This window comes from Cucumis melo, chromosome 5 (assembly GCF_025177605.1).
Source record: "Cucumis melo cultivar AY chromosome 5, USDA_Cmelo_AY_1.0, whole genome shotgun sequence".
In the NCBI taxonomy this organism is placed as follows: domain Eukaryota; kingdom Viridiplantae; phylum Streptophyta; class Magnoliopsida; order Cucurbitales; family Cucurbitaceae; genus Cucumis; species Cucumis melo.
Window position 1 is genome coordinate 29552249 of NC_066861.1, and position 21665 is coordinate 29573913.

Genomic DNA, 21665 nt, shown 5'->3' on the forward strand with positions numbered 1-21665 from the left:
AGCATAGTTTGATAGTGATAATTTATATGCACTCATTTCTCTATGGATTGTTTGAGGCGTTAGTTATTATAATAGTCTAGGTGCAAACTATTTTAATCTCAAGAAATATGGTAAATACTATAGGGAATAAAGGATGAATACAAAATAGTAGTTAGTATACTAACTAATAAACATCTTAACAAAAAGAATTTGAAACAGCAGTCCAATGTAGTTAATCCAACTATTACAGTTGTGGCCATTTTTTGCAATGGTAATCCTAATTTGGGTCTAATATCCTTTGGTCCATCTGTCATCCGGGCTTGAGTGTTCAAACATGGGCCTCATACTTGGGCCAGTTCTTGTTGGACCTTTCACCTCGGGCTTGGGTCTAGAAAATTGGGCTTCGCCAACTTGGCCCTAAGGACTAAATTTATGGACGTGAAGGGCATTTTAGGAAGTTGGGCAATATATATTAAAGAATTGGTTGGGAATGTATTCAAACACGTGCAAATATTTTAGATTAAAATTTACGAGAATTGTCGTGGATATTAAAAAGAATGAAACTATTTACAAAACATAACAAAAAGAAATTTAAATGACCTATAAACGTGATGAACTTTGCTATATTTTGTAAACAATTTCAATATTTTGTAAAATTTAGGGGAAAAATATTTAAGCATTAACCATTTCCATTCCCACGAGTATTCTATTTCTTAAAATAAATAAAGTAATCAATTAATTAATATGGGTTTTTTTAATTCATGGTATTATTTCATTTAAATATTTTTTTTGTTACATTAAGTAATTATTGAAAATGTGATATGAAATTCAATAGTTTTACATTTGATTTCATATTTTGTCAATCGTTGTCTTTTACTATTTTCCTTAAAAAAAACTTACATTTAAAATTTGACTAAAAATTCAAAGAGTGATATATATCATACCCATAATAAATATAATATAAGTATGTTAGAAGGTTGTTTTTGTTTGAGGAACATAATTACAATAAATGTAAATAAAGTATTTATTTTTCCCATTTATTACTATATACCAAACATATTTCTAGAAAAATAGAGGTTGAAATTGGAGACTAAAAACCATAGGTGGAGTTCCACTAATTTGCACGTCTATGTGAGAAAAGCAAAGACCGCATGCCACGTGTTGATTATATTTAATATACACTCCTTTATTTATTATTTATTTTAGATGTCGGCTTTCGCCAATTATCCAACTTTTTTAATTGGATATGTTTTTTTTTTTTTTACAAAAATTAGGTGAGAGATCGAACTTCATCTTTTATGACGGAAAGTTATGTCAATTATTGGTAGCTGAATTCGTTATTTCTATCCAATAGTTTTATGTTTTTATCGTGGGTAATAGTTAGGTGTGTACTAACTTTTTTAGAGAATTGTAATTTAGTTCTTAAATTTTGAATTTAATTTAAATTTAGTTCTCATGCTTCAAATGGTTGGTATTTAATAAGAAAATCTTGGTTTTGTTTCAACTGGGTATCTAGCTTTCAAATTTTGCACTTTTTAACCTCGATCTTTCACTAAACAAGTTTTGGCTAATTTTGCATTTGTTTAACTATTATCTTGAATTTTAAAAAATAAGAATCGATCAATGAGCTGTTAGGTACAAACAAACAGACTTAATGACTTATTAGATACAAAAGGTACAAAAGTGAAGGTTTAAAATTTTACTTTTTAAAGTTCAGAGTTTCGTAAATATAAAATTGAAAGTTCGAAAATCAAACTACCAAATTAGACACAAACCTTCTTAAGATCGACTAACCTCTAATTTGAGGTTATTTTTACCAAAACCATAACCGAATTATTATTCTCAAGACCATACTTTAACTATATTATAACTTTAGTTATTCTCTACACTAAACATAACCAAATAAACTAATTGAAAACAACTTTTTTTAGTTACTAACCAAAAACATATGCAAAAGTTTGTTTAAGCAAAACATGAAGTGGGCATTCTTAGAAACCACTCTCAAAGATCCCCTAAATATCCCTAATTTATGCAGTTTTAATTCAAACCCTAATTAATTTCTCCAAACAAAGCATGCAGCTATTTGACCTTGTAATCTGTGAAATTTAAACATATTTTAAATTGAAAGTCAACCCCAAGAATCATAAATTAATTTTGATTAAAGAAATGGCTTAATCTTATTGGGAATGGACATGTCCAGCTTGGTTCTGTCCCTCCATTGCAACCAAGAACAGTCTGTTTTAGACTTTGGAAAATCTCTCAAGATTTGATTGGTTGTAGGCAATGGAGTTGAGGAAATGTTTGAAATGTCGATATCGATATGTCTAGTAAAAGAAGTTTTATAGTCTTCGAGGGAAATTTAACCTTTTTTATTTCTTTTATTTAATCATAAACATATAGTTTGATCGAGTAGTAAAAGTTGAAATTGGACCCAATTGTGAACCTGAAATGAAAAGAGATCCAATTTCATGATTTATTAACTCCTTAAACGATATTATGAAAAAAGAAAAGAAAAAGCTCTTTACATTGCATTAAAAAAAACTCCTTGTATCCCAATATGAGTTTAACTCAACTAATATCTGTATGTATTTGAGAATCGAGAAGTCCTCGATTCAAATCTACGGTCCTAAAAAAAAAACTCCTTACGTGAGTTCCACAACTAAAATAATTCTATAGATTAAATAACTAAATTCATATCACCGAATGTCTAGATTTATCTAAAAAGAGTAATATTTATTGTGAACTTTATAATATTATTGAGGGATGTCTTTTCCCTTATGAATTATATTAATAATACATTCATGAATGGAGAAACAATATCCTATATATTAACAAAAGAGGGAGGCATATAAGAAAAATATAATAACTAAGATAAGTTTAATACAATATTTTAATCCAATACCTTAAAACAAACGATTTAGATGCCATTTTCTATTTTTAGTACATTACCGTTGTAAATAAGAGACGTAGAATCAAACCTAAAAACTAAAAAAAGAGAGATATTTATGTCTAACTACTCGACCTACCGATTAACTTTAAATGACTTCTAACTTTTTTACGGGTAGAAATCAACCGTTTAGAAAGTTTGGAAGTAAAACACAAACAAAAGTAGCCACTTAGAAAGAAAAACTTACCAATAAAGAAGTTTATTGGTTACATTTACTTTTTTAGAAAGAGAAAAAGAACCAAATACTAAAATCACTTTTAAGAGAGAGAGAGAGAGAGAGAGAAAAAGTGGTAGTTGTGCTTGAATGTCTCTCCCTAGTTTGTTGGCAGCTTTAATCTCTCAACCATTAAATTAAAAGAAAAAACTTAACAAAATTTAGCAGCCTTTATTTCATTCCACTTAAACCCTTCATTATTTGTTTCATAGACATGCACCCCACAATCTATTCTATCAAATAACAGAGGCTAAAGAAGAAAAAAGGAAAACTCCACTATTTTTCTCTTCTCTCTTCACAAATCCAAAAGGCCAAAACCCAAAAAAACCTCCTAAATCAGAAGAAAAGGAAAAACCCCATTTCTTGTTTGCTCAAATACATTACAAACTTTTTTGTTGTTGTTGAAGAAAAGGTTTGGAATCTCAAAATGGTTAGAGCTTTGATTCAGCAGCCAAGTGTTCAGCAGTCAAGATCATTTCAATTGAAAAGAGTGGTGGAACTTCCTGGAAGACAAGCTCATAGTTTGATTTTGGAGAGTGGACAAGAGGGTTCAAGAGATTCTTCTGAACCCCAAAAAATTGGATGGGCTTTGGGTGAGACTAAAGGTCCTGTTTCTTGTCTCGATGCACATGGTATCAGAGCAAGAGGTCATCGATGTCAACCTAATTCAGGTAAAATCGTGTTGTTTTTACCTGTTTAACTCGTATTCGAAACTTTCGATTTTATAAAAAATGCGAAGAAAGAAAGACATCAGAGCTTAGTTTTTATTGAAATTTGTAAGTTTTGACAAAGTTATTTCAAGGTTAGTTTGTGCATATTGAATTGAAAGTTTATGGAGAAAATTGATGCTACTTGACAAGTATAGGGTGAAAATTAAAGAATTTCCTTGTCCTCTTACCATTTTGGTCACCCATATGGTTTTGTTTGGTTTCAGATTTGGATTTGATGAAAGCAAAATTTGCAAAACTGCTTTTGGGTGAGGATATGTCAGGAGGTGGAAAGGGTGTTTCTTCTGCTCTGGCTTTGTCCAATGCCATAACAAACCTAGCAGGTGTCCTTTTTGACCTCCTTGTACTTATAATCTTTCCTCTTAGATCATTCATATTTAGAATCTTAGCATTCCAGCAATCTGATCTCTTGATTGAGAATATATGTTGTAACCAGTTGAGCTAGAATCTAATATGAGTAAATATTGCAGCGTCTACTTTTGGAGAGCAAAAGCTTGAGGCTCTATCTCCGGGGAAGAAAGCAAGATGGAGAAGAGAAATAGAATGGTTTTTATCCGTAACTGATCACATTGTTGAGTTTGTCCCTTCAAAACAAACGTCAAAGGATGGAATAGATATGGAGGTCCTCCCTATCTCTCTAAACCCCTCTTTTTGTTGAGTTCAACACATCTGACCTCTCCGTCACTCTTGACCGCTTTGTGTTCTAAAGAATTGCTTGTTTTCCCTCTTATAGATCATGGTGACTTTACAAAGGAAAGATTTGCTCATGAACATTCCAGCACTTAAAAAACTTGATGCCATGTTACTTGTAAGTACCTCTCCAATTTTCAGTTCTATCATCCTAATCCTTTCATTTGGATTCTCACTTAAAATATCATCGACAGAGTTACCTGGATCAATTTGGGAAACTACACGAGTTTTGGTATGTATCAAGAGATGATGAATCTGCTAAAGATGATACACAAAGAAACGGAGACAAATGGTGGCTACCAGCGGTAAAGGTACCTCCAAGCGGGCTATCGGATGTTACTCGAAAATGGCTGCTGTTTCAGAAGGAATCTGTGAACCAAATTTTAAAAGCAGCCATGGCTATAAATTCTCAAGTGTTGACAGAAATGGAAGTGCCTGAGAGCTACATCGAGTCTCTCCCTAAGGTAAGAGAAAAACTTGTGATCTGAGAAGTACAAACACTTTAGATTGGTCAACGTCACCATGTCCAATGTGTACACTTGTTAACACAGTAGCTAGATGTGTCAAACAAGTATGAGTCCAACATTTTTTTAATCAGATATTGAATACTAGTTTAAGCATTACTATAAATACTCAATTTTGCAAGAGAAGTACATCAAATTCGTTTTTAAGTAGGTAAATCTGCCATATATTTAGAGACTGTATATTTCAGTAAAGGATGTGTCAGTGTCCTATTTTTTCAGAAAATGACATTTCACAGTATTTATGTCTTGTCGTTTTTGTGTCTTGTATTTGTATTTGTACTTCTTAGCTTATAATGATTGGTTCCATGAAATTTGAAACTTGAGCTGAATTTTCAACGTCTTCTTGTAGAATGGAAAAACAAGCTTGGGTGATTCAATCTACAAGAGCATAACAGATGATCATTTCAATCCAGAGCAATTCCTAAAGTCAATGGACTTATCAACAGAACACAAAGTGATTGATCTTAAGAACAGGATTGAGGCTTCAATTGTTATATGGAAGAGGAAAATGCATCACAAGGATTTAAAGTCTTCATGGGGTTCAGGAGTGAGCTTTGAGAAAAGAGAGATATTTGAAGAGAGAGTTGAAAGCATCTTATTCTTAATTAAACAAAAATTTCCAGGGATTTCTCAATCTGCTCTTGATGTATCCAAAATCCAACATAACAAGGTAAAAACCAACACTTTGATCAACTTTTCTTCGGCTAAATTACAAAAATACTCTTAAAATGCATTGTGCTATTTCTTTCAAAACTATTCGTAGAGTTAAAAATTCGTTAGAATGTCGAATGGAAGTCAATAATAAGAACGGTATGGTGACATTCACATTCCTGGTCACTGCTACACCGTTTCATTTTCCTCCGACATCCTATTGGATTTCTAGGGGTGGTTTTGAAAACTTTTATGAAAGAATAGGGAAATAACTTCTTGTACTTTAGAATGTTGAATGGAACTTAGGACATAGAACGGTGCGGTGATGTTCACGTTCTAGTTACTCCTACGTTGTTTCAAGTCCCAACTTTCATCCAACATTCTATTGGATTTCTACTCTAAGGGTAGTTTTGAAAACTTCGAGGAAAGAATTAGCCTTGTTTTTGCTCAAATGTTGAAACATCAACAATCCATTAATCTTAATATTTGCTTTATTGTTCACAGGATGTAGGACAAGCAATCCTAGAAAGCTATTCAAGGGTAATAGAAAGCTTGGCATTCAACATCATGTCAAGGATTGAGGATGTACTTTATGCAGATACTGTTGCTCGAGAGTCGTCGATCGAGGAATCATTGGAGAATCTTCCTATGCATACAGAGAAACAGCTGAGTTCAAGTGATTCTCCATCTTCAAAAACACTTTCAGATTTCATGGGTTGGGAAATTGAGAAAGACAGTTCTTATATAAGATCATTAGCCATTAAAGAAAGTTGCTGTAAAGGAGAAGAAGACATAAATGTGAACAAACCTGGTAATGTTGCAACACCAAAAAGATTGTCTTATTTAGAGAAGCTTGAGAGTTTAGCTTTAAGAAGTCCAACAGCTCGCCACTAATGGAAAAGGTAGAAAGTAAAAAGGGGAAGGTAAAAAAGGATGTAGAGGAAGGTAATAGTGTGAAATTTTGGAGGTTTATCCAATGTAAAAAATTCAGACCCATATAGGATTTTATTAACCTATTCTTTTGTCGGGTTCCCTTCCTTCCTTTGTAAAAAGGAAAGAGAAGTTAATTTTTTTTAACCTTGGGGTTTGAACCATTTGCAATGTAAATTCTTTATAGTTGTATTAACACGAAGCTAATCTAACATCTCCATTTTATTTATTTATTTATTTATTTTCTATTGAGTATATTTTGTTATTTGTTTACCAATATTGTCTCATGTATATGACTGCATTCCACAATATCGTAAAAAATGTTTGAATTCTCAGAAAATTTCTAAAACCAAATGCAAGTTTATATATACAATAAAAGTTTAGTTTTCAAGTGTCAATTTGAGCTTTTAAATTTTTTAAAAGTAAATAACAAAAGAGAGAAGCTCATATAAATGAAAAGAGTGCTAACAGGCTCAATTTTCAAAAAAAAAAAAAAAAAAACTATGAACCTCGTTTGATTTTCAAAAACATTTCAATTCTTAGTCAAGTTTCAAAAACAAAACACTAAGACCAACTTCATATGGCAACCATTTGGTTTTTAAAAAATTGAGACTATACACAATTTTTCCATCTCTAAATTCCTTTATTATCTATTTTAAAAAAACTAATCAAAAATTTGAAAAGTAAAAAAAAAAAAAAAAAAACTTAAATTTTGATTAAGAATTTAACTCTTATATTTCAGCAAATCATGATAAAAAATTAAGAGGAAATAGATTTAATGAAATGACTAACAAATGGACATTACACATTTATCAAAAGAAACCTAGAGGAAGAATCCATAACCATTCTATTTGCAACAAGATGTTCTTCAAAGCATAGTTACATCATCTTTTTCAAGGGTAATAAATCCAACAATCATGACACTTGGATTCATTACAAGATGAAAATTTAACTTTAAACCTCATCCAATTTAGGAGCAAAAAGAAAACCAGAGGCAATAATTTAGGTTTACATTCTTGTAGATTGTAAAGAACTAGAAGTAAGAAGAGACCCCAATTGTCAATAAAAAGAAAACTACAAAGAACAAGTTCCTGCATAGCAAAGCCTGTCATAAAGGCATTGAAATACCTGCAGGAAAGATAAAACAGCATCAAAGAGGGCTTTTGTCTTGCATGAAGCTACTTGAAATGATGAACTACAGAATTGCATGCATAACTTTCTCCCATGAAAGAAATTAACAAAAATTAATGTTAGTAATCAGAAGTCATTTTGTGACCAAAGGGCAAAGAAAATATAACGCTACAGCTGTAAAGAAGCATTTGGGACATGGGTTTAGCTACCCAAGCCAAAACGATGTTTAGAATGAGGAGTTTTCAAAACTGAATTTTATCAGAGGAACAACCGAGTTTGAACAATAACCCACTATTCTAGCCCCCTCACGGTTCACACTGATTTAATTCTATGTTTCAAAACCTGCACCCCAACAACTTCCCTACCCATCAACCTAAACCCCTAAACACATTAAACCTAGGCTTGACGATGCTAAAATAGTGCCACAAACGCCCCCAAGATGTTTTTCTTTAGCATGGACTTTCACACTCTTACTCTTCTCGTTGTCAAGTACAGAAGTTTTAATCAGTGTTTGTTATGAGGAAGACAAAAATAGCAACTTTTTTCGAAATAAGCTCTGTACTACAAATACTATAAAGAAAACATAAGGGAGGAGAAAGGCTACTGGACATCTAACTTTAGTTGACGAGCCAAGATAGAGGCTACTGGACATCTAACTTTAGTTTACGAGCCAAGATAGACTGCCAAAAATTTGATTACCTTGACTTTTGTGAAAATTCCTATTATTTTCACTCTCCAAGCCTCACACAAAGATAATCAATATAGCATCAGTCTAGATAGATTTAGCCTGGTTTCTGAATTTTGAACGTAGTAGCATCTGAAGTATACAACTCCATTTTTGGAAGAGCTACCCAAGACCACAAAACAAAATAGCAATCCCCAAAACTTCCCAGTGAACCAGAAAGAATGAACAACAACAAAAGAGTCGTTATCCTCATAGTCAACCAAACGAGCATACCATTTGAGGGTGCAGGTGCAAGTGGAGTAATAAACAGTTATGCTACCAACTTCTAGGTCTTCCCATTGGAAATTGGTAATGTTTTTTTTTTACAATAAACGTAAGATATCAAATAGATTACTCTTTTCAGGTAGTTTTATGTCACCATGAGATGTGACAACATTCAAGGAAGAAGGTATTTGTCCAAAGGACAAAGGAGAACTTTACATTGGAAGGGATGAAGAGAACCTCCCAATTAAATGCCCACACCCACACACAAAAAAGGAACTCTCCCTGCTCTTAACTCGAACACCGATTGAATAAAAACTACAATAGCTCAAATAACAAAAAAAAAAAAAAAAGGTTCAAAAATCTATTGCAGGTGGAGAAAACGTAAATGTTCAACAATCCCATTCCTTTGAATTCTTTTCGGCCAAATAGCCCAAACATTTGCACCCACCGTAAAGTAATCTACCACAGCTAAGTTGTTGAAAAACTAGACTAATGCTAAAATTGTGTAATCAACTATGGCTACTTCGTATGTATGATCAGTTATAATAATTCTCGTTCAAATACTAAAGTTGCTTGTATGATTCAGCTTGTTGCCTTCATACACCAATCAAAGTGATGTATTCCATCCTTTTCATCCATATGACTCTAATCACAATTCAAAGGTCATGAAAATTCTAGCAGTACAGGCAAACATCAGGCCGATTACCTCAATCGTACTAGAGTTCCGCAAGACATAATGCATTGAACTAGACCCAAACTATGATCATCCTAAAAATTAAAAAAAAAAAAAAAAAAAAAAAAAAAAAAAAAAAAAAAAAAACCCCATTATTTTAAGAAACAAAATTCTATGAAGTGTGAACAAACAAAAGGATATTTGGAATGCTTCTTTGGCAACATTACTCGAGCACATACAATAATGGAGAATCATCAGCATTCACAAGACCCAGATGCAAGAAGAAACTTAAGCAAAACATACCCTGAGGAACCAAACCCCATCCTTGGGATTCAATGGTCAGACTTGAAATTAATCTAGCTGCAGCTATAGCGCTGTGCAATGGCATCAATGACCCCTGACTACTCAACTCCACTGGTAACCTGTAGTCAAAATCTATTCCACGTTTAAGAATTGAACTGAATTTCTTTCAGTAACTGATGATTCTATGATTGTATGATTCTAAGATGAATGGGATTGAAAATGGAGGGAAGAGACAAGTCTTACCGCGAAGTACAATGAAGACGCGATGTAGAAGCTGCGGAAGGCTGAGATTGACAAGTAGATTTGGATGAAAATAGCTCAGAAGATGAAGACCTTTTGTTGAACTTTGGAGAGAGGGATTGCAAGCGGGATGATAACCGAGAGACTGCTTTTAAGGACGCCATTGGAGATTTCTTCGTTCTGAGTGAAGCTATGAGGCCGTGTAACGAAAATTGGGGTTCAAAGAATTAGAGAAGGGTTTTATCAAGCTCAAGTTTTAAACGCCGCCGTTTCTGCCCAATAACTAAAAAGAATTTTGAGGGAAAATAAAGATTTCGCGATTTTATTATATTTTGTGATTTTTTTTTTTTTTGTGTATTTGAAAATAAAAAAATAAAATTATTAACTACCAAAAGGACAGAAAATAGTTTAAGTTATTTGAGTTTGAAGAATTATAAAGGGTTTAAAACCATTGTCATGCATATTAAAAATTGGTTCGAACTTTAATTATATCTTTAATTAGTTTGAGTTATAATAGTATGTGTCTATGGTGTGAATTATTTTAGTTTGGAAAGAAAATAATAAATACCATAACAAATAATAAAAAATGATGTGAACGTCAAATAGTAAAAATTACACCAAATTTGGTATGTTGATATAGCGTTTATAATACCTAATTGAGGATTTTTTTATAGTAGTTACGGTAACTAAGAATGGTTGTTGTTGTTTTGCATGCATAATCTTCGTTCCAAACGACTCTTTATTTTTTCTAAAAAGAACTCTAAAATGAAGCTTTTTATGTTATCGCTACTAATCCATTTTTTAAGTAAGAAAATGTTGTATAATTGTGGAGCCTAATGTGTAAATGAATAAACAAGTTATTAGTTAACTCATATTTCATAATTTTAAGCTTCCATTACATGCATACCGAGATGAAAATTGAAAATTAGATTGATCATCTTTTTAGATAATAGAAATAAATGAGAAAGTAGTTCTCAAATTCGAAGTGGATCACACGTTTTTTTCTCATTTTTTATCTCGAGAAAACTCAACGGAAAAAATAAGGTATCTTTCACCATACCTTGTGGCTTGAGTTTTAAACAACATTCAACAAGTTAAAATAATAAATAAGTATTAAATGGGAGGAAACAACAACACAGAGGCTCCAATCAGGATATCATAAAGTAACTTGCTTTGATACCATCTTAAATCACCAATTGATTCAAAAACTCAAACCAGTGAGTAAAAGCAAATTTAACTGTATATCACTGACATTCTTTACTAGCTTAAGAGAAGATTTGTCAACTAACTTAATTTAATCTACAAAACTACAGTAACTTTTAACATCCCTAAATTTAATAAAACGTGATTTTCATTCTAGTGACATGACTAACTGTGGTTGGTCGAGTTTAACAACTTTTTTCTTTAAATGACTATGATTTTCACCTTTTCTTTTAACAAATACTTTCATTTGTATTTGATTTTTTAAAAGCAAGTTTTCGAAAAACTATTTCTTAGTTTTCAGAATTTGTTTTGATTTTAAAAAACATGGACTAACAATGTATAGCAAAACAAGTAAACATATAGTTGGAGAAATTTAGTATTTTAAAATTAAAAACAAATAAATAAGAAACCAAATGAAGAGTTTGCGAAGTTATTAAATTCAATCTAATATATTGGCAAACATAACACAATACAAAAGAATTTACAAATATATCAAAATTCAAATCAAACAATCGAAATCTACCAGTAATATACCTTCATTAGTAGAAGTTCGTCCTTGCAAAAGTTTATCGAAATTTTGTTGTATTTGCAATTATTTCATAATGTTGCAATATACCTAATAATTGTCATTTAACAACTAATATACTTAATAAATCACTTTACTCAACTACTCCGAATAGAATCTTAAAATAAAATAAAATAAATAAATATAAATAGATCTATAGATTAAATATTAAATAATAAACTTTGGGGTCCCAAATAAATTTTAGGAGTACCTAAGCAACGGCTACATGTTGCTAGTCACATGTCTTGTTTATTTTAAAATAATATAATTTAAATTACAAATTCGTCAAAACCAACGTAAATCAATTAGCACGTGCTATTTGTTGGGTAAAAACTATAAAAGGTACTTTATATTATTTACATCGGTACATAATAGTAAAATTATTGTTAGCATTTGTACGATCGATTTTCACACATCAAACAACTTCATCAATATGGAAAACGTGATATATTGAAGTATTTGTTTTAGTTCGATTTGATTTATTTCGACGCATATACTCTCCATTTTGATATTTACGAAATGTTTGTTCACATAACTATATTTTCAATTTTGGTTAACTTAAAAAAGAAAAAAAAATGTACATTTTGATTCCTTAGAAATAAAAACAAAAAACTAAAATTTTTTATTTGATGGTATGTATGTTTTCAAAATCTGTCACGTTGGTTGGTATGTGGATTTTTATATTATTTAACAAAAATAGAAACAATTCCAAAGATATTTATTTAAAACAAATTTAGAAATTGCAAAAGAGAGAAAAAGAAAGAAAAAAACAAAACAAAAGTTGCCACCAACCAGGCCCATAATTGAAACCCAACAAAATAAACAAATAAATGTAATCTGTTATCTCTTAAATGAAATATACTAAAAAACAAATGACTAAATACAATTTTTTATTCATTACTTTATTTTAATAAAAGTAATGCAACTTGAATATATATATTTACTAGGAAATTCGAATCGAATTGAAGTGGATCATGATTAACGGTGAGCATGATAGATAGAAAAATCGAGTTTAGTTTTGAAAAGTCTTAAATCGAAAAATTTCAAAAAAAGTATTTTAAATGTTAAATCAACCACCTTACTTATCGTGTCGACTTTAATTTAATCTTTCACTAAACCAACAGAAAACGACCTCGACCGACCGAAGATCAATCATGGCAGTTTCGTTATTACTTCCACGTTTTTGTTCAAGCAATTCAACGTATGAACGAGGAATAATCCAATGCTTCCACTCACACATGTTCGAGGTAGGTAGGCAGTCAGCGACCAATAGAATCCATGAGAAAGACTAAACCTCCGGACCAACCAATGATGTATATCCACGTGGAAAAGCATTACCTTTGCACATGATATATCACGTGAAACAAAATTTCAGCGAGACTTTCCGATATTTTTCCGAGAAATTATTCGTTCCCATCCACGAACTCGCACTCGGCCATCTTATGGAGTAGCCGTATATAATTTCCGAAACGAGCTGAATTCATTTCAATTTCGTATTGATTTTGGTTTCTTTGCTTCAATCCAGAGAGAAAGTTGAAGACGCAGCTTAACGAAAGCTACTATCAATCATGGCGGAACCTTCGATCACCATGGAGGTTGGAAATGATGGCGTTGCTTTGATCACCATGTCTAATCCTCCTGTTAACGCTCTAGCAAGAAGCAGTGAGTTTGAGAATCATTCTCTCTATCTCTATTTCGCGTTTTGTTTCTGTTTTTTTATTTTGGATTTTTGTTTCCGGATATGCAGTGTTTCCTGCCATGAAGTCGAAATTTGAGGAGGCGATGAGGAGAAATGATGTGAAGGCTGTTGTTTTGACTGGTAAGTGTCAATCTCCAGCTGACTGGTTCGAGCACAACTTGGTTAATTGATTTTGGTTGGCAAGAATTATTTTGGTTTTCGCTTGGTTCTGCTTAGATCCTCGTGATGAATCTGTGCATTATGTTACTATCTTTCGTGGTAATTGAAACATGAGCTGATGGATTAAATTAAATACGTTTGATGTAGTTTAGCAGCATGTTACACTAATTAAATCTAGTTTTGATTCAAAAAAGAGTCCGTACATAAACTTTGACAAAAATCCCCTGAATGGAGTAAAAGTGATGTGGAAAAGCGAATTCATTATGAAAAACTGAACTGCATGTTAATTTATTCTATTTCATAGTTACATTGATTGTGTTTCGTTTTGGATCCTTTCTCTGATGGGGACAAGAAAACAACGTGATGAAAGTTATGCAAAGGGAGGGAACATGGCCATGACGTAATTTAGGCTTTGTTTAATAGCCGTTTGGTTTTTTCGTTCTTAGTTTTTTAGATTTTGAAAATTGGGTTTGTTTCTCACAATTTCTTTGATAGGGATGATAGTCAGTTTTAGAGCTAACCAAAAACTAAACCAGACCAAATGGTTTTACACACAAGGAATCCTAACCAATGCACCATAAAGAATAAAACCAATGGACTCTTTTAAGGAAGCACTTGAGATTTTATACATTTTCCAAATACAAAAAGTAGTTTTAAAACTTTATTGTTTTTCCAAAACCTGGCAATAACAAAACGAAATTGAAAGGAAGTTATAGGTGGAACTTGGAAATAGTGTTAATAAGCTTATTTTCTAAAATCAAATGGTTCTTGGACGGGTCCATATTTATTATTTTTTCATGTTCCAATCTTCCGTTCATTAAATTAGATATATAAATATATTATACATGGTTATTTAGATTTCCATAGTAATATTAAGGCCTACTTATTGCCTCTGTTTGTACATTACCAAATTATTTTTTCAGCTTAATTATAGATTGCGCAACACAACTGGCAACCACATATGTAGCCCTGCATGTTGCTGAAATTTTCCTACATGAACTAGTAACTTTGTTCTTGTGGTTAGCATTTGAAGATTTCTGAAATTGAGTAACATCCTTGTCTTTTTGTTCCATTCTTATTTTGAACATCCAATTTAATTTATTGAAGGCAAAGGAGGAAGGTTCTCTGGTGGGTTTGACATCAATGTTTTTGAGATGATTCACAAGACTGGTGCGTTCATATTTATTTGAGTTGGGACTTTAAAGGTGGAGAAGTTTGTTTGAGAATTTACCTTTTTGGTTGGTCTGAAATTGCAGGGGACACATCTCTCCTACCTGATGTATCTGTTGATATTGCAGTCAACACAATGGAAGGTTCTTCTCATGTCATTTTTAAAATTTTTTCCTACTTATTGTCTGCCAACTTTTCATTGTTCTCTGGGACTTGTTTGTCTATGAAAATAGAACTCCGTCATTCAGTGGTATTTTGTCATAAGTGCAGATGCCAAGAAGCCAATTGTTGCTGCTATCGAAGGACTTGCTTTGGGGGGAGGGTTAGAGATGGCTTTGGTTTGTGTTTCATTTTGAGCATTGTTTAATTATTTTTCCCCCTTTTGGACCTCTTGCATCAAATCATTTGTATTTTATACAGGCAAGCCATGCACGTATTGCTGTACCTAAAGTTCAGCTTGGTTTACCAGAGTTGTCGCTTGGAGTAATTCCAGGGTTTGGAGGTAAGTTTTTATTTTGAACACATTCCCCCCTCCCTCCCATTTTTGGACAGTCACTGAGTTTATGGGCATTGGTTGATTTATAAGGTACTCAACGACTTCCCAGACTTATAGGTCTACCAAAAGCTATAGAAATGATGCTGGTATGTTAAACATTCTCTATTCCACTTGGCTTTCATGACAAAGTATTCAAATTAGCATCCAAATTAGCATCCGAATCAGTTCATGTAACTCATTGGATGCTATTTTCTTTAATTCCTTGGATGGTAATTTGGAGAAAATTTTAACATCTAATTTTTCAATATCCGTGAGAAATAAGAAAAATTTTAACTATGTGATTGGTATCTCAATAGACCTTGTGAACTAAACTTTAAAGATACCCTAAAATTTTCGTTTTCATATCTGAAAAATCATTTTTGGCCTCTATATCTTATTAAAAGAATTTGGCACCAATACTTTGTTAGGGCCTAGGGTTAAACTTGTTTTCAAATTGATTATTACAGTATAAGTGTGATTATTCTCTTTAATTTTGCATTTCACCCAGTTTTCCAAAACAATCACGTCTGAAGAAGGAGAGAAGCTTGGTCTTATTGATGCTGTTGTCAGTCCAAATGAGTTGATGAAAGTAGCTAGAAAGTGGGCATTGGATATTGCTGAAAGACGCAAACCATGGATTCGTACTCTTCATAGGACAGACAGAATTGGGTCTCTGGCTGAAGCTCGATCAGTGTTAAAATCGGCTAGAGAGCAGGCAAAAAAGATAGCGCCAAACACTCCGCAGCAGCTTGCTTGTATTGATGTTATTGAAGATGGAATAATTCATGGAGGATATAGTGGAGTTCTAAAGGTACCTTTGTATTACATTCTGCGTATACTGTCTTAAGGTGTATTTTCCTGTGTGCAATTATCAACTTGGTTTTGTCCTTGTTTTTAGAAATTTTATTTTGCTGAAACATCTGGCTTGTTACTTGCTGCTGGTTCGGTTACTAACTTAACAATGATTGTGGCAGGAGGATAAAGTATTCAGGGAACTTGTAGCAACAGACACTGCAAAAGGTCTTGTTCACGTCTTTTTTTCCCAGCGTTTAATATCAAAGGCAAGAAGCTAAGACCCTCATCTCCTAACCCAACCAAAAATGGGAAACCACTACTTTTTCCCATGGTGTTAAGGCCTACTATAAAATACCATGTCTTTCTCCAATTTCATTTATGATTTCCAGATGATTTCAGGATGTACTGTGTCACTGATTACTGTACCTTCCAACTTGCTCAGGTACCAAATGTAACTGATCGTGGCCTTAAACCAAGAAATGTGAAGAAAGTTGCAATTATTGGGGGTGGTTTAATGGGTTCCGGCATAGCAACAGCTCTTATTTTAAGCAACATCCATGTTGTTGTTAAGGAAATCAGTCCTGAATATCTTCAAAAGGGTATAAAAACTATTGAAGGTAGGATTTTTTCTGTTACTAGTATTATTTCAGCCTTAAGATTTTGTTTGTCCTCTTTATGGTGGATTACTGTTGCACGTTTTTTTTGTGTTTGTGGAAGATAATATCACAAGAGTACTTCCCTGTTTGATTGTTATGGTCCAATTTTCTAAGTACTTTCCATTAGATAATATGGGTTCTATCTCAGAACCAATTGACAATGGGAGAAATAGCTCAAAATATCTTCTAAAGATTGTAAGGTCCTTTGATTGTTCCAGTGTGAGATCCTCAACAGCCTATTTGAGTTTGCCATTTTTTAACTAGATTCCATGTTTTTTTGGCCGAAAGCTTGTTTGTGCTTCATGTTCCCTAGTACCATATTGGATAGCATGAAGCTTCATCTTAAAACTAATTGGCAAGAAGAGTAGTAACTTATCTATCTTATAAACATTGTGAGGTCCTTGTGATAATTTTATATAATAAATTGAACATTCATAATAATTGAAGTACACGATGACCTTATACTAGTGGAAATAAATAGACCTCAAAGAAACCACTAAAAGAAAATATATAAATGCAAAATACCAAAAAAGAAAAAAAATAACGGAAAATAATAAGCCATAAACCCTAATTTCTTTTTAACAGTGGGATCCTCCGCATGCCGCTCAAAGATGGTGACTCTTTGGGTCACAATTTCTTTGATTGGATCCCAATTTTGTTTTTGGACCATTTATTTTGTTTGAGATTTATGGGTTTTGATGCTATATTAGATAATAAGGAGTTCCATTTTAAAACTAATCGACAATTAGAGAAGTAGCCCATATGTCTTGTATTCTATTAATTAGTTGGATATATAAACATTTAGATATGTTGACATGTTAACCAAAACCATAAAATGCATTTTTGTCAATCATTAGATAGCTTGTTTGGGATTTTGAATAATTTTTTTTTGGATAATAGTTGGTAGAAAAGTTCCTTGCAAAAGTAGTGTGTTATTGACAGTTATAAAATTATGGATCTAAGGTTTTTGGGATTGATCACAATGTACATTTTGTAAGCCGATGACATTTTTAATTAAAGCTTCAAAGCCAAAGTCATGGTGGATTTTAACTGTTATCATTTTTATTTTAAATTTAAATAGAAGCATTGTTATTGAGCATCATTGAACTTTATTGTTCTTTGAATTACATCTGTTATTTATTTGACAGCAAATCTCCGAGGCCTAGTTGTTAAAGGCAAGCTGACACAAGATAAGGCAAATAAAGCTCTTCTGATTCTTAAAGGTTCATTGGATTATTCAGACTTCAAAGATGCGGATATGGTGATTGAGGTAAATTCTTAATTTCAAACTTTCAGGAATTAAAATAACATTGGTTTGGTTGTGCTGACGTCAAATTACTATTACTTATGACAATCTCTCTCTTCAATATTTTTCTCATTTCCAGAATATAATTCATGTACGATCTTTTTAATTTTTAGATTGTATTGACAGCAAAGAGAAAAACTTGTTTTTGTAGGCGGCTGTTGAGAATGTTCCTCTTAAACAAAAAATATTTAGTGAAATTGAGAAAATATGCCCTGCTCACTGCATATTGGCAACAAATACCTCCACTATCGACCTCAATCTAGTTGGAGAAAAAACCAGATCCATGGATCGAATTATTGGAGCACATTTTTTCAGGTCATATTCCAATTTGTTTTTGTTTTAATTTAAATTTAAAGTTCCTTCCTGTCAATCCCTGTTCAAGTCAAAGTCAACCAGTGTTCAATCTTAACGAACATTTTGAACCTCGATGGTTCCGTCAGTGTGCGAGGAATGTTGTTTTCCTGTTTTTTGTTCGAAAGAGAAAACCTGTGGACTGTAGAGGGAACTTTTCCTTTTTCACTTTTCTAAAATATAGTTTGTAGGAGTCAAAATTAATGCTGTCATATAGTAATTCAAAGGGTATGGTAGTTTATTTCAAGCACAAATTTGTAAGGGCAGGTAATAGTAGAAGTGAAAAGCTCATTCAGGATCAGGTTAAGCATATTAACTGAAATTTGTAGGGGGCATTTAATAGTTATTTTCTTGTATTAGAAAGCCGTCCACAGGTCAGGACCAACTTTTCAGCTTATGATGTGATGTGTATTGTGATTGTTGTCTTTTTATTATTTCCATCTGTCCAAGGAATTTTTGTGAGTGCACAATAAAAGTTGAGATTTACGTCATATTTTGAAAGGATTGCATGTTATCTTGAGTAACATTGGATGGAGTTTAACTGCTTCTTTGAAGAAAGAATAATGAAGGCCTTATTTGACCTCCTAGTTATCTTTTTTCTCATGTGTACCTGCGTTATTAAGATTCCCAAGTCATGAGTCTTTATTTCCATGTTTTGTCTATGTTTCTCCTGATTCAATTATTAAATATTAGCAACTTTTGCTCACGCCTTTCTAAAATGGACAGCCCTGCTCACGTGATGCCCCTCCTTGAAATTGTACGGACAGAAAAGACTTCTCCACAAGTTATTCTTGATCTGATGACTGTCGGGAAAATCATAAAGAAGGTTCCTGTTGTTGTGGGAAACTGCACTGGGTTTGCAGTCAATCGTGCGTTTTTCCCATATGTTCAGGCTGCACAATTTTTGGTTAACTTAGGTGTTGACCTATTCAGAATTGACCGGGTGATCACCAATTTTGGTCTTCCCTTGGGCCCTTTCCAGTGAGTCAATTTCTTAATGCTAGAGTTATTGATATCGGAGGCTCTTCTACATGCACCATCGTGATTGCTTCTTATGCTACAGGCTTCAGGATTTAAGTGGATATGGAGTGGCAACTGCCGTATGGAAAGAATTTTCTGCTTCATTTCCAGATCGGGTTCTATTCTCACCTCTTGTTGACCTAATGAGGAAAAATGGACGCGACGGTACTGAATTTTTTTAGAATTACACCTTACTTTTGTTTGCACACTTCTCCAAAACGATTCATGTTCAGAAATGTGAACTGATGCATTTTTCTCATGCAGGTAAAAACAACGGTCGGGGATACTATATTTATGAGAAAGGAAGCAGACCAAAGCCCGATCCTTCAATTTTACCAATTATAGAGGAGTCTAGGCGCATTGCCAACCTTATGCCCAGTGGAAAGGTACTTAAAAACTTGATAGCAGAAGCCATTTGTATGAACGTGAATACACAATGTGCATAAATCACCATCTTTAAGCTGCGGTTGGTTATTATATCTTCTTGTTTGCTTCTGGCAGCCTATTGCAATTTCTGATCAGCAAATTTTGGAAATGGTACTCTTTCCTGTGGTAAATGAGGGATGTCGAGTGGTAGAAGAAGGAATCGTTGTTAGGCCGTCCGACCTTAATGTTGCAACTGTTCTTGGAATGAGCTTTCCTTCCTACCGGTATTACACCTTCACTCATTTGTTATCTTTTTCGGATTACGAAATGGGGCTGATGCCTTACTATTTTCTACATGTTGGTGGAAAACAATCACTAAGATGCAAAAACACTCTAGTTTGGCTAACATGTTCATGTCATACACTTGGACATAGTGTAACAGTGTATCAGACACTTGTTAGTTCAACAAATAGGTTAGACATGCATAGAGCACTTATTGAATAGATTACAAAGACACATACATGACAAGAATAATAAATTGAGTTTGAAATACATCAAGCTAACTTTTTAAATATATAAATTCATCAATCCATTAAAAAAGGTACATATTTTTTAAAGGTATATTTTAATAGAAATGTCTTTGATGTGTTGTGTCCTAGATTTTTAGAAAATGTCAAATCGTCGGCTTCCGTGTCTTAGATAGATTCATATCCGGCTTGTTAGGTTTTAAATTGGCTTCTTCTACTATGCAGCGGAGGCCTCCTGTTTTGGGGAGATTTGGTTGGGCCCAAACATGTATATGCAAGTCTCAAGAAATGGTCAGAACAATATGGTGATTTCTTCAAGCCCTCCAAGTATTTAGAAGAAAGAGCAGCTAAAGGCATACCTTTGGTAAGATCCCAATTTCCTTTTCTCATCCTGCTCGTGGAAGTAAATCTAAAATGGTTAAAATCACAATAAACCACCTTCTCAATGATTTAAATTCAATTTTTGAGGATATGAAAATTGTATTTAAAAAGCGTAAAACTAAATATTAGATTAATTTTGATGGACTAAGAGTGTGTTTAGTTTAACTTTTCAAATGTTTAATTTAAAAAAAAAATGAAGAGTTATTCAAAATAGTTTTCAAAGTGTATTTTAAATTTTTTTTTTTAATAAAAAAGGTTCAAATAAAAATAAAAGATACCTTTTATCTTATTCAATCAACTACTTCTAAAGACACGTTTTAATCAACTACTTCTAAAGACACGTTTTAGAGTGATTACATAATAACAGTTATTAACAACGTGTAATATGTACGAATGAGATCTCTCTTTCTCTCTCTTATGAACTGAAACATTCATATCTCTCTTATGAATAGAAAACATGACATTTTCTTCATTTTCTTGTAGAGCGAAGCCAATTCAGAAAATGCAGCATCGAGATCCAAACTCTAAGCAAATAAGCTTCTTCTTTTTCCTAATAATTCTTCCCTTTCTTAGATCTAGCAATCGCCCATTAGGATAAGCATCAAGAAGGGCTTTGTAATGCTTTTTACTTGCTTTGTTATTTTGTTTTCCAAATGTTAGGTTTATGGTTTTCTTTTTCTTTATTCCTCTTTTTGGTTGGTAATTCAGTTCAATGATGTGTGGGGTGGGGATTTTGAAATCTTATCATGTGAAGGATCATCCATTGAACTTGAAACTTTGGTAGTGTATTTAATCTCTCTAAAATAAAAAATAAAAATAAATAAGTAGAGGAGGCTAATAATTATATGGAAATTTGAAATCTTTACATGTTTAATTAATGACTGCTTGAAATAGATTTTATTTCAGTTTTGTTTCATACATTCAACTAAAATACGAGAGATTGTTTTGGACGATCTCTTTGAAATGAAAATTT

At 32.7% G+C, this 21665-nt stretch overlaps 3 protein-coding genes across 6 annotated transcripts; 2 read left to right on the top strand and 1 right to left on the bottom strand.

The window, feature by feature from the left end:
• Positions 1-3313: 3313 nt before the first annotated feature.
• Positions 3314-6909, top strand: LOC103497837 (rho guanine nucleotide exchange factor 8). The gene is made up of 7 exons (XM_008460194.3): positions 3314-3811; positions 4075-4191; positions 4339-4490; positions 4602-4676; positions 4753-5022; positions 5432-5752; positions 6238-6909. Exons 1-7 carry the CDS (start codon positions 3568-3570, stop codon positions 6625-6627), a joined length of 1569 nt encoding a protein of 522 aa, XP_008458416.1. The 5' UTR covers positions 3314-3567; the 3' UTR covers positions 6628-6909.
• Positions 6910-7471: 562 nt separating this feature from the next.
• LOC103497847 (uncharacterized) lies at positions 7472-10229 on the bottom strand. Of its 3 annotated transcripts, none has more exons than XM_008460218.3 (3): positions 9963-10229; positions 9720-9838; positions 7472-7791 (listed from the first exon to the last, which is right to left on the bottom strand). In XM_008460218.3, exons 1-3 carry the CDS (start codon positions 10121-10123, stop codon positions 7772-7774), a joined length of 300 nt encoding a protein of 99 aa, XP_008458440.1. In that variant the 5' UTR covers positions 10124-10229; the 3' UTR covers positions 7472-7771. The 3 variants fall into 3 exon arrangements, with proteins under 3 accessions (XP_008458440.1, XP_008458447.1, XP_050940829.1); XM_008460225.3 differs by having other exon boundaries at positions 7472-7878; positions 9963-10187; XM_051084872.1 differs by lacking the exon at positions 7472-7791 and adding an exon at positions 9447-9511 and having other exon boundaries at positions 9963-10186.
• Positions 10230-13108: 2879 nt separating this feature from the next.
• LOC103497860 (peroxisomal fatty acid beta-oxidation multifunctional protein AIM1) lies at positions 13109-21544 on the top strand. 2 transcript variants are annotated; one of them, XM_008460240.3, is made up of 18 exons: positions 13109-13389; positions 13475-13546; positions 14693-14755; positions 14842-14898; positions 15026-15093; positions 15176-15257; positions 15342-15397; positions 15799-16101; positions 16265-16351; positions 16528-16702; positions 17890-18011; positions 18199-18362; positions 19125-19379; positions 19462-19583; positions 19683-19804; positions 19920-20068; positions 20537-20675; positions 21176-21544. In XM_008460240.3, the coding sequence occupies exons 1-18, from the start codon at positions 13296-13298 to the stop codon at positions 21218-21220; spliced, it is 2175 nt and encodes a 724-aa protein (XP_008458462.1). In that variant the 5' UTR covers positions 13109-13295; the 3' UTR covers positions 21221-21544. The 2 variants fall into 2 exon arrangements, with proteins under 2 accessions (XP_008458462.1, XP_050940830.1); XM_051084873.1 differs by having other exon boundaries at positions 13141-13389; positions 20537-21544.
• The last annotated feature ends 121 nt before the right edge of the window (positions 21545-21665 follow it).

Bases quoted from the DNA above. Each gene is read 5' to 3' on its own strand.
- LOC103497837 (XM_008460194.3), top strand. From the start codon at position 3,568: ATGGTTAGAGCTTTGATTCAGCAGCCAAGTGTTCAGCAGTCAAGATCA. The intron at 4,491-4,601 runs GTCCTCCCTATC...TCCCTCTTATAG, and splicing joins AGGATGGAATAGATATGGAG to ATCATGGTGACTTTACAAAG. The intron at 4,677-4,752 runs GTAAGTACCTCT...TATCATCGACAG, and splicing joins AACTTGATGCCATGTTACTT to AGTTACCTGGATCAATTTGG.
- LOC103497847 (XM_008460218.3), bottom strand. From the start codon at position 10,123: ATGGCGTCCTTAAAAGCAGTCTCTCGGTTATCATCCCGCTTGCAATCC. The intron at 9,839-9,962 runs GTAAGACTTGTC...TTTTGACTACAG, and splicing joins CGTCTTCATTGTACTTCGCG to GTTACCAGTGGAGTTGAGTA. The intron at 7,792-9,719 runs GTATGTTTTGCT...TCTTTCCTGCAG, and splicing joins ATGGGGTTTGGTTCCTCAGG to GTATTTCAATGCCTTTATGA.
- LOC103497860 (XM_051084873.1), top strand. From the start codon at position 13,296: ATGGCGGAACCTTCGATCACCATGGAGGTTGGAAATGATGGCGTTGCT. The intron at 16,352-16,527 runs GCAAGAAGCTAA...CAACTTGCTCAG, and splicing joins CCCAGCGTTTAATATCAAAG to GTACCAAATGTAACTGATCG. The intron at 19,805-19,919 runs GTACTTAAAAAC...TGCTTCTGGCAG, and splicing joins ACCTTATGCCCAGTGGAAAG to CCTATTGCAATTTCTGATCA.